The 14,826-nt window shown below is 47.0% G+C and overlaps 1 protein-coding gene across 1 annotated transcript; it reads left to right on the top strand.

The window, feature by feature from the left end:
• The first annotated feature begins 7,932 nt into the window (after positions 1-7,932).
• LOC112863418 (L-amino-acid oxidase-like) lies at positions 7,933-14,226 on the top strand. The gene is made up of 7 exons (XM_086715243.1): positions 7,933-7,963; positions 9,859-10,073; positions 10,561-10,673; positions 11,698-11,899; positions 12,419-12,487; positions 12,694-12,830; positions 13,394-14,226. Exons 1-7 carry the CDS (start codon positions 7,933-7,935, stop codon positions 14,223-14,225), a joined length of 1,599 nt encoding a protein of 532 aa, XP_086571369.1. The 3' UTR covers position 14,226.
• The last annotated feature ends 600 nt before the right edge of the window (positions 14,227-14,826 follow it).

Genomic DNA, 14,826 nt, shown 5'->3' with positions numbered 1-14,826 from the left:
TGGTCCCCTTTTTACAGATGATGACAACAATGGTGATAGACACTTGCTGAGCACTTGTCATGGGCCAGGTCCTGAGGGAGTCTTTGATAGTGGTTTTGGTCACTTCACTGCTGAGTCAGATTTGGCCTTCAAGGTCAGCATGTCCAGCTCCCCACTCCTCTTTTACAGCCAGGAAAATTAAGCCCAGAAAAGGAAATTCAGAGGCCCATATGACTGAGCGGAGGAGACTAGAACCCAGACGTCCTGCCTCTTGGCCATGGGCCCATTCCGTTGTTCTTTGGGAAGTTGAAGAATGAGCTGTCCATCTGACCAGCAATAATGAGTCACCCACAGGGACCCAACCACGCATCCCTTCAGCATCTTGAATCCTGGGGTGTTTGTATCCCCCAAGGCTATAAATCTTGTGTGAGCCAATGAAAGGATACACAGACACATAGACAAGCAAAAGGGATAGCAATAACAGTAATAACAAACATAATAATAATGATAATGGTAATGATAGTAATAACAGCAAAGCCTTATTAGGTGGTTGTTTCCTGTGTGCCTGGTAAATGCTTTCCTTATAATAACACTCTTAATATTCAAAACATCCCTGTGAAATAGATAGTGTTATCGTCATGATTTTGCAGATGAGGAAACTGGGTCACAGAGATTTAGTAATATGAGAAATGTCCTACAGCCACGAACTGAAAGTCTAGGTGTTAACAAGTGGTAGGATGTTAATAGTTTAACAACCAACTCTTTAGCCAGAAGGGAAGAAAAAAATACTTCAAGCCTGATTTGCAGCCAGACTGGCCTTGGTGAGTCAAAGTCCAAGTTGCTAAGCCCAGGCATATCCTCCATCCCTGCCACCACGGCCATTTTGTTCATGAGCCCATTGGGCAATGCTAGTGGTGGTTGGGGAAAGAGGCTGACAGGTATCCACATTCCATCCACTGTACTATTGAAATCCACTTCTGCTGAAGGCACCCTTTGGTGAGCATTCACACAGGACACAAATATCATCATATTCTGTGTTACTTGAAAGAGGACTATCTTTATAACTTCCCCAACTGTCTTCCAAGTCCCTGGCCACCTAGCCAACCCACTGGTTACAGTCCATTAATTTATATAGATTCTTACCTCTGGCTGTTTTCCCTTCCAGATGAAACAAACAATGAAGTGCCTTGTTGATGTTCTGCCCCCTAGGAGTATTTCTTTCCACGACAGGCCTTCAGGGATGTCCCAGAAAAGAGCTAGAGTAGTACAGCTGTCCACTTTCAGGTGGTGTCTGTGTATCATGCAGACCCATCTGTAAACTGGGCTTGGCTGTTCTCTTCCTTATCAATTAATCACAGGGAACCTCCGTTAGACCATAGGCATTTGGGCCACTTCCTAGTGCAAACGGCTTGCACCTTCAGGGGCTGCTAGAGTCCAATTGCATACATTTCACTTCTGTTTGATGATGTATTGTTACTGTACATGACAACTTTTAACTTGGTAAGTCAGACAACATCAAGTTTACAATGGGAATTTAGGCCACATGGTGATTTGGTGACTCATGATCAAGTGTTCAGTTTCTACTAGGGCCCAACAGCAAGTCAAAAGCTGCGTCTCAAAAGGAGAGTAGTTATCTTCAGAGGATAGCAAGGCTTTGCTCCAAAATCCTACGGGTCTGTGTTGTGATTCACCTTTCATGGCCTAAGGCTCCAAACAACATCTCTATCTGCTACTGACCCTTCGGGCACCATTAGATCTGTTGAACCATATGGTTCAAATGGCAGAGCAGCTTGCATGGCAGCCTGGACCTGCTGCAGAACCTCATCTTGTCCTGGGCTTCACTCAAAACTATAGGCTTTTTAATCCCCATCACCTACTTAACCCATTCTCAGATTATCTCCTATGCCCTTACCACTGTTCCCCCAAGACAGTCATCAAGTCAGGCAGTTTAGACAAAACTTCAAGGACAGAATCTCTGTCACTCTGTTTCAAAGAGTGGAGAGAGGGAGACTTACCCAATTCATTTTATGAAGCGAATTTACTCTTGACAGCAAAACTAAATGCCGGCAATGCAAGAAGAGAAAATCATTGACTAACCCCACAAATGAACATAAGCACAAAAATCATAAATATAGAAGTCTGAAGTCCCTCTTCCTTCATTCTAAAAACAACAAAACTGTGAAAATGAATTCCTTTCATGACTTATTTAGAGGCAAAACCTGGGAAGAGCCTGATCTGACCTAGCCTGGGTGATCAAAGGGTGATTATAGGGTGCTGCCCCCCCCCCACCCACCTGTGTTCTGTAAGTTATGATTTAGAGGAGCCCGAGAGACACGACAACTCAAAGTGTGTGATATCCTGAATGATCTTGGGAAAGAAAAGGGGCATTTGGAGGGGGAAAGAACCCTAAGGAAATCTAAATAAAGTATGGACTTCAGTTAATAGTAATGTATTGGTGGCTGGTTCGTAATTGCAACAAACGTACCATACTACTGAAAGATGCTGGCGACAGGGGAAACAGGGTGTGGGGTATGTGAGAACTCTTTATACTGTCTTTGCGAATCAGATTTGTTCAAAACAAAACAAAAACATAAACAAACCCAAAAACCTCTTCTGACTCTTCATCCTGTCATCCTGCATGTACCTACTTATTTTTCTGCTATCCTTTACTCTCCTGTCCAAATTTCCTCCAAAAAAAAAAAAAAGCTGATATACTCACTGTCCCAAATTCCTCCTCTCCTTCTCTTTTGAATCCACTGTAATCAGGCTCCTGTTGTTAAACCAACGATCAGTTCTCAATCATCACTCTAGTGGAAAGCATTTATACAACCAATCACTCCTTCCTTGAACACGTTCTGCACATGAATTCCAGTACACCTCACTTCCTGTGTTTTCCTCCTACCTCTATGGTTCCCCTGCTCAATCTCCTTTATAGCTCCCCTCATCTCTCTACCTCTTAAAGGTGGTGTGCACCTAGGCTCAGTCATAGAACCTATTCTCCTCTCTGTCTCTGCTGAACTCCTGTTGTGTCTTCAAACATGTGCTACCCTTCAGGAAAGAATGACTCCAAGGGCAGAGGCTGAGGCTGTAGCAGAAGCAAAGGCAGAGCTGCAGGCCCACGTGGAGTGGTGAGGTAGCAGGGCAGAGCATCCAGCCATAGAAGGGTGTTCTCCAGCCTTGAAACCTAATGGAATTTGCCCTGCTGGATTTCAAACTTGCTGGGCTCCTGTGACATCTTTATTTCTTCCACATTCTTTTTTCAATAGCATGTTTACTCTATGCCTGTTCACCTTTGCATTTTGAAAGCATATGACTTGTTTGTCAGGTTCCGATGACCACAGATGGAAAGGCATTTTGTCCTCGGATGAATCATACCCAGAGTCTTCCCCGTGCCTGATTTAGATGATTTAGATCATCAGGTTTGGGCTGACAATATTTAGATGAGATCTTGGAGTAAGATGATACTGTAATGGATTGAGACTGAGGGATTTGGGGCTAAATATGTTTGGCATGTGAGACAGACATGAATTTAGAGGGGCCAAAAGGTGAACTGCAATGGGCTGAATAGTGGTCCCAAAAAAGGTATGTTCAAGCTTTAACCTCTGGAACCTGTGAATGTGACCATATTTGGGAAAATGGTCTGTTCAGACACAACTAAATGAAAGATCTTGAGACAAGATCATCCTGGTTTAAGGTGGGACCTAAATCCAATGATGTCCATATAAGAGAAGGCAGAAAGAGATTTGAGACACTCAGACACAAAAGAGGAAGACCACGTGAAGGCAGAGATTAGAGTTAGGCAGCCCCAAACATAAGAACACCTGGGGTCACCAAAAGCTGGGAGAGGCAAGAAAGGATCCGTCCCTGGAACCTTTGCAAGGAGCATGGCCCACACAACAATGTGACTGAGGACTTGTAGTCTCTACAACTGTGAGAGAGTAAGTTTCTCTTGTGCTAATCTGTGATGGCAGCCCCAGGAAATGAACAGAATAACAGAAATGATTGAAAACAAATGCTCAAATACTTGTAAACAAATGTTCATTGCAGCACTGTTCACAATAGCCAAATAGTGGAAACAACCTAACTGTACAACAATGAATGGATCAATAAAATATGGTTTATACATACAATATTGTTCATCTATAAAAAGTAATGAAGTACTAATACGTTCTACATGTGGGTGAACTTCCAAAACATTGTTAAGTGAAAGAAGACAAATACAAAAAGTTACATAATTATTCCATTTATATGAAATATCCAGAACAGATAAAAGCTTACACAAAGAAAGAAAATTGCTGGTGATCAGAAAATGCAGGGAGGGAGGAATGGGGAGTGGCTACTTAATGGGTACAAGGTTTTCCTTTGGGGTGATGAAAATGTTTGGAACTTGATAAATGTGGCAGTTACACAATACTGTGAATGTGCTATGAGTACATAGCAAATGTGCCACTGAATTGTACACTTTAAAATAGTTAATTTTATGTTATATGAACTTCATCTCAGTAAGAAAAAAGTTCTTTAAAAAGTACAAAAATCAGGGGCACCTGGGTGGCTCAGTCAGTTGAGCATCTGACTTCAGCACAGGTCATGATCTCACAGCTCGTGAGTTTGAGCCCCACATCGGGCTCTGTGCTGACAGCTCAGAGCCTGGAGCCTGCTTCAGATTCTGTGTCTTCCTCTCTCTCTCCCTCTAACCTACTCGCTTTCTGTCTCTGTCTCTCTCAAAAATAAATAATCATTAAAAAAAATTTTTTAAAGTACAAAAATCATACTCCAAGAACTTCAAAACATTGTTGAAATAATTAAAGACTATGTAAATAAGTGGGAAAACACCCTACATTTATGGACCAGAAGATAATATTGTTAAAATGGTAATATTTCTCAAAGTGATCTACGGATTCAATGCAATCCCTACCAGAATCCCAGCCAACTTCTTTGTAGAAATTAACAAGCTGATTCTAAAATTCATATGGAAATTCAAGGGACTTGGAATAGCAAACAAATTTTTAAAAAGAAAAACAAGGTAGGGGGGCACCAGCGTGGCTCAGTTGGTTAAGCGTCCGACTCTTTGATTTCAGCTCTGGTCATTATCTCATGGTTCGTGGGTTTGAGAACCACATCGGGCTCTGTGCTGGCACCGTGGAGCCTGCTTGGGATTCTCTCTCTTTCTCCCTACCTCTCCCTCTCTCTGCCCCTTCCCTGCCCGCATGTGCATGCGCTCTCTCTCTCTCTCTCTCTCTCTCTCTCAAAATAATAAACTTAAAAAAAAAAAAGGAAAACAAGGTAGGAAGACACACTTCCCAATTTCAAAACTTACTACAAAACGGTCATCAAGACAGTATGACAGTACAGAAATAAAACCACATGTACATGGTCAACTGATTTTTCACAAGAGTGCCAAAATCATTCAATGGGGAGAATAGTCTTTCCAACAAATAGTGCTGGGACAACTGGATAGTCTCATGCAAAAGAATAAAGTTGGAAGCCTACCTCACACCATATATAAAAATTATCTCAAAATGGACCAATGATCAAAATAGAAGAGTTTAAAATATAAAACCACTGGGAAAAAACATAGGGGTAGATCTTCATAATCTTGGATTTGGCAATAGGATTTTAGATATGATACTCAAAGCACAGCAATTAAAGGAAAAAATAAATGATGTGAACCTCATCAAAAATTTAAAATTCCGTGCTTAAAAAAACATCATCAAGAAAGTGAAAATCTTCAGAATGGGAGAAAATATTTACAAACATATGTGTATATATATCTGGTAAGAGACTTGTATCTACAATATATAAAAAACTCTTACAAGTCAATAATAAAGAGACAAATAACCAAATGTAAAAATAGGCAAATGATCTGAATGCACATTTCTCCAAAGAATATCTACAAATGTTCATTAAGCTCATGAAAAGATGTTTAACATCTCTAGTCAACAGGGAAATACAAACCAAAAGCACAATGAGATACCACTTCACACCCACCAGGACAGCTGCAATCAAAAACAGATAGTGACAAGTGTTGTTGAAGATGGGGTGAAATTGGGGATCTCATTTGTTGCTAGTGGGAAAGTAGAATGGTGCAGGCTTTGTAAACCAGTCTGGCAATTCCTCAAAAGGTTAAACACAGAGTTAACATATAACCCAGCAATTCCTTTCCAAAATATATACTTAAGAGAAATGAAAATCTATGTCCACATAAAATCTTATAAAAGAATGTTTAGAGTAGCCCCAAAGTGGGAAAAACCCAAATGGCCATCAGCTTATACATGGATAAACGAATACGATATAAATAAAATACTATTCCGTCATAAATGGAAAATTGTTCAGCCATAAAAAGGATGGAGTACGGATACATGTGACAACATGGGTGAATCTTGAGTACATTATGCAAGCAAAAGGAGCCAGTCACAAAAGGCTACATATCGTATGATACCTGTTCTGGATATATGTAATGTCTAGGGTGCCTAGGGCTAGGACAATGAGAAGAGTGGGGAGGGATGGTTCATGGGTACTGTATTTCATTCTGGAATGATGAAAATGTTTTAAAATTGATTATGGTGATAATAGACAACTCTGAAAAGACACTAAAAATCATTGAATTTCTCTTTTTAAATGGAAGAGTTGTATGGTATGTGAATCTTATCTCAACAAAGCTCTTTCAAAAAATAAGAGGCAGGAGAGAGAGAGAGAGCCCTTGATCTATGCTTAAAGCCTAGCCATTCACACTGTAACCCCCATGTGTTATTTTATTTGGTTCATCCAGCAACCATGTAGTGGAGGAATTACTTCCATTTTAAAGATACTATGATTGTGTGTGATCTGGTGTCAAATCAAACCCTATCTCCAAAAGGAAAAAAGGAAGCCAGTTTAGAGACCTAGAGAGTGCAAGGTACTATGCCAGGCTCTTCACACACATCATCTCATTTAATCCTGAAGCACCCTATGAAGAAGGTATTATTGGCCCATTTTACAGGTAAAGAAATCCAGGTTCAGAGAAGTATCATAAGCCTTATGTCCTAAGCCACACAGCAATGATGTAATAAAGCAAGATTTGCACCCAGTTCTGTTGGATTCCATTGCTGGTGCCCTTTCCCTTATGCCACCCTGGTTCCCAGAATCTGAGGCCTGTGCCCCTGACACTGACTCCCTGTCTCCCTAGCCCCATGTTGCTTCCCCCGTTCCCAGGCCCATGTTGCTTCCTGTCCACATGTCTCGCCAGCCAGCCTATCTCCACCTGCACTATACACAGAGAACAAAGAACTAGCCTTGGTACCACAGCCAGCTGGCCTGATTCCCCAGGAGAAGGAATTCCAGTGCCAGAGGAGTGTCCAAGGAAGCCCCCAGAGGACTCAGAGGAAGAGGGGAAAAAACCCTCCCCACTGCAAATGGGCCAACCCAAAGACATCTGCCCAGACTGCCAGGGGAGCCCCTGAGAGGGGCAGGAAGGGCACATCTTCCATGGGAGCTCCTGGCCAGAATCCCCACCTTGGACAAACTCACAGTGGAGCAGAAAGCTCATGGTGGGACAGCAGTGGAACTAAACATTCTCTAGTGGAGGCAGTTGGGAGCTTTGACTGGGCTGGGAGCCCAGACACTGGCCTTCCAAACCAGCCCAGACACTTAGCCCCAGTCCTCACCCATTCCTGGGAGGTTGGGGATGGCTCACCTGGCTCCCACAGCCCCTTCTCCCAACTAGTACCCAGGTGCTGGGGTCTGAGCTGGGAGAAGAGGATTTCCCTAGGAGGAGAGATGGGCCAGGAGGAAGGAAAGGCCAGGAGGCAGAAGATGAGGCCAGGGATGGGGCCGAGTCACCACGGTCTTTTCACCATGAGGGCTGGGCTTTTCTGCTTGGCTCAGCCCTAGGGGCAGGCCGGTGGGAAGAGGCCAGCAACTGCTGGGGTGGAGCTGGCTCCTCATAAAGAGAGAGAGAGCTGCCCCGGGCTCAGCATGAGCTGTAAGGCCAAGGCCAAGATGAGGGGTAAGTGGGGCCCCTCCACTAAGTCTGAGACAGAGGCACCTGGGTGAGAAAGTGTTGGACTCTGAAACAGGGAAAGGAGATGGAGGGATGGGGTTGAGATGGGTCAGAGAGGGAGTCTGAGCATGGGGCCATGCAATAGGAAAAGACATGGGAACTGAGATGGGTCAGGGCTACGTGGGGGGCTATGCATAGGTCCAGGTGTTGAAAGTGAGTCAAGAGAATGGGTCCAGGTCCAGGTAATGAGTTTAGGGGTTGGGTCCATTCAGAGGGAAGGACATGGGGACTGAGACAGGAATGCTGGTAGCTCAGAGAAGGGAGAGTTTGTCAGGGGTGAGAATGGATTCGGGGGGTTGAGGTAGGCTTGGACGGTGGGGAGAGGTGGTGAGGCTTGGGGTTCTCTACCATGGTGACTGGTTACTCCCTCTTCTTTTCGGAGAAGTCACCCCTGCAGAAGTCACCCCTGCGTGTAGTCTCTACAGGGGTTGGCACCTGAAGATCCCTTGCCTTCTATGCATCTCGGGTATCCCGCATGTACAAAGACTGGACTAAGGGCATTCTCATCCACCCAAAAATCCTAGGGCTAGTGCAGGGGGGCACATTGCATCAGCACTCCTGGACGGTCCCCTTCAGATCAGGTAACACCAAGGAAACCACACAGTCTCTCGTTGGAGACTCCCTCCTGGGTGAATTTCTCTGTGCATCAGAGCAGTCAATTTGGGGGACGAAAACCACCACGTCACTCTGGACTTATTGTGTGTTACATATTAACTACAGTTTCCAATCTTGGCTGCACATTAGAAAACGTGGAGGGATTTGAAAAACTACTGTCAGGCTGGAGAGGAGCAGTAGGACTGCCAAGGTCCACGGGGCACTGGTAATATCGCTGAGAAACTGGTCACAGTTCCACCCGAAGAGAACCATGCCTCACACACTCCCACTTTCTTTTTTTTTTTTTTTAAATAAATGCTATTTTAATTTTTTTTTCAACGTTTTTATTTATTTTTGGGACAGAGAGAGACAGAGCATGAACGGGGGAGGGGCAGAAAGAGAGGGAGACACAGAATCGGAAACAGGCTCCAGGCTCTGAGCCATCAGCCCAGAGCCTGACGCGGGGCTCGAACTCACGGACCGCGAGATCGTGACCTCGCTGAAGTCGGACGCTTATCCGACTGCGCCACCCAGGCGCCCCCACACTCCCACTTTCACACATACCCATCCTCTCACAAAAGCACACATTCGCAAAGAACACAGACACCCTCCGGCTCTGCCACCCAGCCTCACGCTCAGACGCACTCACAGCATCACACACAAGAATGCCAGCAACCATTTCCCTCACAAACTCAAGCACATGCATATATGCCTTCCTCACTCTTCAGACCCAGACCACACCCACCCACTTCGCTCTCCCATACAGATTCATCCACACATTTGCTCAGGTGCCCACACTGTCCCACAGACACACCCCCTCCTATGAAATCACAGACAATGCACAGTCATACAGGGCAATGATCACAAACTTACAATCACTGCAACTTCCATCACAGACAAGCTCACACACCCACCCACCATCAGAAGCAGGCATATTCACATTCATAGATGGCTCTGCACACACTCATGGGTTTCCAATCACATGCATACACGTGAACACATGCATTTGTATTTACAACCACACAGCTGACACCAGCACGGTTCACACATACGTCCACACCCCACACAACACAATCGCCCCCACACAGACACAATCACAGATATGCATGTTTACAACCACACATCTGACAGGTGCTGCCTGACCTCACCACCTGCACACGTTCATACAGCCAAGCTCATCCTGGGTAGGGCAGGGTGCAGAGCCCGGGCCCCAGACAGGCAGTCCCCAATTCCCCTCTCTACCACAGGAATCCTAATCCTGGGGCTGCTGTTGGCTACTCCCAGCTGCCTTGGCTACTTTGAGGACCTGGTCAAGTGCTTCCAGGACCCCGAGTATGAGTCCATCCTTGTCACGGCGCAAAAGGGGCTCCACGCCTCCCCGCTGCCCAAGCGTGTGGTAATAGTGGGAGCTGGCATGTCAGGCCTGGCAGCTGCCAAGGCCCTACAAGATGCTGGCCACCAGGTAAGCAGGTCTTGAAGGGGCTTCAATCCTTTGCCTGGGGTCTGAGGAGGGGAATCAGTTTGCTTCCTTGGGTGGAAAAGGAAAAAGGGAGAAGCTACAGTCAGCTCTTAGATGGCTGCTTATAATGCACTGATCTCTTAGCCCTTAGTTATGGTTCTTCAAAACCCCAGGCTCCCTTGAGATTTGACCCTAGTTACACCTGCGTTCTCACAGAAGCAAAAGCAGAGAAGGGTTATGCTAACAAGAACAGGCCAAGAGGCACTTGGTCCCCCGCCACCACGGAGCACTTCTGCCCCACTTACATTACTCAGGACCCTCCCGGAAGAACTTCCTCCACCACCACCCCCAACCCACCGTGTGGTTATCCTGCACATGCAGGGACCTACTGCTAGGAATTCCAGACGAGAGCCTGTGGCAGGATGGGGATGGGTGTACAGGGTGGGAGAAGGGAAAGCATGACTCCGGCAACAACTTCTCTGGACTCCAGGTAACCATCCTGGAAGCCAGCCACCACATCGGGGGTCGAGTTGTCACATACAGGAATGAGGAGGAGGGCTGGTACTATGAATTGGGGCCCATGCGAATCCCAAAGTCCCACAGGTAAGTGCCAAGGAAGGGATGGGTGAAAGGAAGGCAAGAGGAATTAGGTAGGGGTTGGGTAGGGGGGGCTGCTGCCATAGGGTCAGAGCCTCTCACATCAACTGTCTCATGTGGAGTCAAGACTAACATCCGTCTCCCACTTGACATGGAAGGCTGAGGCCCAGAGACCAGGGTCACACAGAAAATGGTAGGTCCCAAACTAATAATAATAGTTAGCATTAATTCATCAAATTGTGTACTTTGAATATGGGTAGCTTCGTATGTGTCAATTATACCCCATTAAGCTACAAACTAATAATATTTAATAATCATATTAGCTGCCATTTCTTGAGCACCTCTATGTACCAGGCACCACGCTGGTTACAAATCAAGAAACAGGGCTCAGAGGTATTAAGTGACACACCCAAGATTCTCCCAGGAGAAAGTGACAGAGCTCCTCCTCAAAATCAAGGAGGCAACAGGCCCAAAAACATATGCTCGACCCCTAAACTGTAACTGGCTCCTGGGGCAGAACCCAGCCCCTGGTTCTGTGGCTTCTAAAGACAAAAGAGATCCCTCACCTGGTGTCGACATACCTCCAAAAATATGACTTCTTTTTTGCCTTATGTGTAAACTGAACCCAAGACTTCCCTCCAAACACCACCAAAACAAAAACAAAATGAACCAGCCTAAACTAGGAGTCTTTAGATTTGGCCTCAACTTACTTAGAAATGGAAGGTGGGATTTCAAATACTGTCTGAAACAAGAGGCCTTTGCCTCTCCTTAAGTCTTGTACTCTGGGATTTCTTAAAGAGCCTTTATTGGGTGATGGGTGAACTCCCTCCTCATGATCTTCCTTGTGGGGGAAGAAAAAACAGAAGAAAAAGAGTTAATACCACAGCAAGAGGAAGCAGGGTTAGGAAGAAACAGTCAGCCCTCTCTGGGCACATGAAGAAACTGGTTTTCCTGGAAATGGCTTCTACAGTGAGGCCAGCAGGAATGAGGTCCTGGGATGGGTGCCATGTTATACCTGTATCTGCTCCAGGCTAGTTCATACCTACATCAAGAAGCTTGGCCTGAAGATAAACAAGTTCATAGAATATGACGGTAACACCTGGTACCTCATCAACGGACAACGTTATCGCACCAGGGATGTCAAGGACAACCCAGAGCTCCTAGGCTACTCCATGAAACCAATGGAGAAGGGCAAGGATGCTACTAATCTCTTCAACCAGTCCATCACCAAGGTGCCTCCTGCCTCACCCCTCCCAGGGTTGGGAAAAAAACAAGTTCTGGCCCAAGATCACCTGGAAAGTTGTGGATGGACCCAGCTAGCCTGGTTCCTATCTGGCACTCTTGTGATTGGTCCCTCCTCTAATATCCCCTAAGAATGTTGTCACCCCAGCCCTAATGCCCAGACCCATCTACTCTCCTGTACTTGGTGATCCAACGGCCCACTGCTTGATGATGACAGTGGAAGGAAAGGGAATCACCAGATAACCCAATACTCAGTAATGAATCAATTCTCTTGGATTGCAGTGAATGTCTTCCCCTTAAATATTAGTCTCCAAAGGTCTTTAAATGAAGGGGAGATTTGGGAGGAAAGAGGAGCATTTAGGAGCTCTTGGAAACACACTTCCCCTGGTCTTTCTATCCCCCACCTCCTTGCCCCCACCCTCTTCAAAGGGACACCCATAGAACCCAGGGGTCCTGCCACTGCTCTAGGACTTACATCTAAACTTCTTCCCCTCCCTCCCCTTCTGCAGCTCAAACAAAATCTGAAAAATTTCAACTGCAGCCACCTGGTGTCCTTTTATGATTCCTACTCCACCAAGGTATGTGAGTCAAAGGATAGGGGTAGAGGAGGTCTGTGCTCAGCCTAGCCCACCAGGGTTGTTCTCTGCTGACCAGGACTCTCTCTTCCCACTGCCAAAGACATCACCTCCCTGGAGTCCAGTCCCACCCCCTGCCTGCCCTAGGCCCCTGCTGAAGCCCATTCCTACATGCTGGGCCCTCCATCTGGCACTCCTACCTCCCACAGGCTTACTTGCTGAAAGAAGGGGCGCTGAGCCAAGGAGCGATAAAGATGATCGGGACTGTGATGAATGAGGATTCTGGATACTACAAGTCCCTCCTAGAGTCCCTGCGGACAGACTTCATCTTTTCCAAAAAGGACGAGTAAGGCCAATTGGGACCAGGGCTGGAATCTGCCCCTCCTCCAACCCCCAGAGCAGAGAAACAGAACTATGATTATTGAGTAGGTCACTATGTGCCAGACACAATTATCTGCACTTTCCAAAAATTGTCACTTTTCATCACCTAGAAGGTCGATACTATTATTCAGAGCCATTTTACTGGAGAGGATGCTTAGGCTCAGAGGGGTTCGATGACTCATCCAAATTCACTTAAGTGGGGTGAGGGCTGGAGCCAGAATCCAAAACCACGTTTCTGGGACTCCTTCTGGGACACAGGACTGCATGGTAACTGAATCCACAGGCTATGGGTCTAGACGGGGTATGTCATCCTGGGACAGTCCCTCTTCAACAGGATTCGGTTTTCCAAAGTATAATTAAACAATCATCCCTCCCTCACAGAGACTAGTTAAGGACATGGAAGGAAGCATCCAGCACAGGCTGCAGGAAGCCAGTTTCCTTGCTTTTCAGACCAGGAGGGCTGCCGGAAACCCAGCAAGGGGGCCTGGTGCCCACACACTCACCCCTGCCCTCCGCTCACCCCTGCAGCTTTTCTGAGATCACCGGTGGCTTCGACCAGCTCCCCAGGGCCCTCAGCACCAGCCTGAAGCCTGGCACCATCCACTTGGGCTCCAAGGTGGAGGCAGTGGTGAGGGACGGGCCTGAGGTCCAGGTTTCCTACCGGGCAGGTGAGCCCAGCTCCGCGAAGCACAACCTCACTGCGGACTTCGTCATTATCTCGGCCTCAGCCAAGGCCACGCGCCTCATTACCTTTAAGCCACCGCTCTCTCCAGACAAGGTGGAAGCACTCCGTGTGGTGCATTACACCAGTGCCACCAAGGTGGTTCTGGCCTGTAAGGAGCCCTTCTGGGAGCGGGAGGGCATCCGGGGTGGGGTGTCCGTCACCGACCGGCCCTCGCGCTTCATCTACTACCCCAGCCACAGCCTCCCCAGCGGCAAGGGTGTCCTGCTGGCCTCCTACACCGTGGACGATGACTCCCTGTTCTTCATATCCATGACGCACGAGCAGGTGGAGGATGTGGTCCTGGAGGACCTGGCGGCCGTGCACCAGATACCCAAGGATGAATTGCGGCGCATGTGCCCCTCCTCTGTGCTCAAGCGCTGGTCTCTGGACCCCCTCACCATGGGCGCCTTCGCTGAGTTCACACCCTACCAGTTTACGGACTATTCGCTGCAGCTCTTCCAGCCTGAAGGCCGCATCCACTTTGCAGGCGAGCACACCTCCATGCCCCATGCCTGGATAGACACTGCTATCAAGTCCGGCCTGCGGGCAGCCAGGAATATCCAGGCTGCCGTGGACGAGGAGGCCACCGCGAGGCAGAAGACCTTCACTCATACCCAGAATCATTTCTCACCCTGAAAGAAATCCCTGAGGAAATCTGGCAGGAAAGGGGCTGGGAGGTGGGAGTTGGAGGCAGAGACCCAAGAGAGAGGTCACCATTAGTCCCCTGGCCCACAAGCAAGAATCCAAAAGCGCCAAAGAATCCAGCTGGCCAGTCCACAAAGAATCACCCCCTTCTCTCCCCTGCCAGGCCTTGAGGAGAGAAGCAAAGAATCAGAGTAGATGGAGGGTAAGGAGTAAATCAAGGATGGTGAGTGCTAGAATCTGCCCTTAGCTGTGAGGAAACTGTCTCCTGCTGCATAATAATAAAAAGCGAAAGAGAAAGGTTCCAACAATGCCTTAATTTCTGTCATATACAACTAGAAGCTTCTAAAGGAACAGACAAACCCTGAACCACAGCAATATTAAACCACAGATTAGTCACACACACTTCACAATGCACACAAACCCCATCATTGTGTGCCTCCGCAGGGCGAGGAGGGAGCTTACATCCTGGCCCAACACGGAGTCTACATGGATGGAAGAGATAAGGGCTCTTCTCAGTTCTTTCTGAGCCTGTAAGAGCAGGATCTTGGCTTCCTAGAGACACCTCCTGGCCCACAGACTTTTCCACTCCACC

This window comes from Puma concolor, chromosome C1 (assembly GCF_028749965.1).
Source record: "Puma concolor isolate L17-30 chromosome C1, mPumCon1.1.hap2, whole genome shotgun sequence".
Taxonomy (NCBI): domain Eukaryota; kingdom Metazoa; phylum Chordata; class Mammalia; order Carnivora; family Felidae; genus Puma; species Puma concolor.
Note: the sequence above shows the minus strand (reverse complement) of the source record. Positions and strands in the feature narration are given on the sequence as shown.

Excerpts from the sequence above, each read along its gene's own strand:
- LOC112863418 (XM_086715243.1), top strand. The coding sequence starts at position 7,933 with ATGAGCTGTAAGGCCAAGGCCAAGATGAGGG. Across the intron at positions 7,964-9,858 it reads GGCCAAGGCCAAGATGAGGG|GAATCCTAATCCTGGGGCTG; the intron begins GTAAGTGGGGCC and ends TCTCTACCACAG. Across the intron at positions 12,488-12,693 it reads ATGATTCCTACTCCACCAAG|GCTTACTTGCTGAAAGAAGG; the intron begins GTATGTGAGTCA and ends TACCTCCCACAG.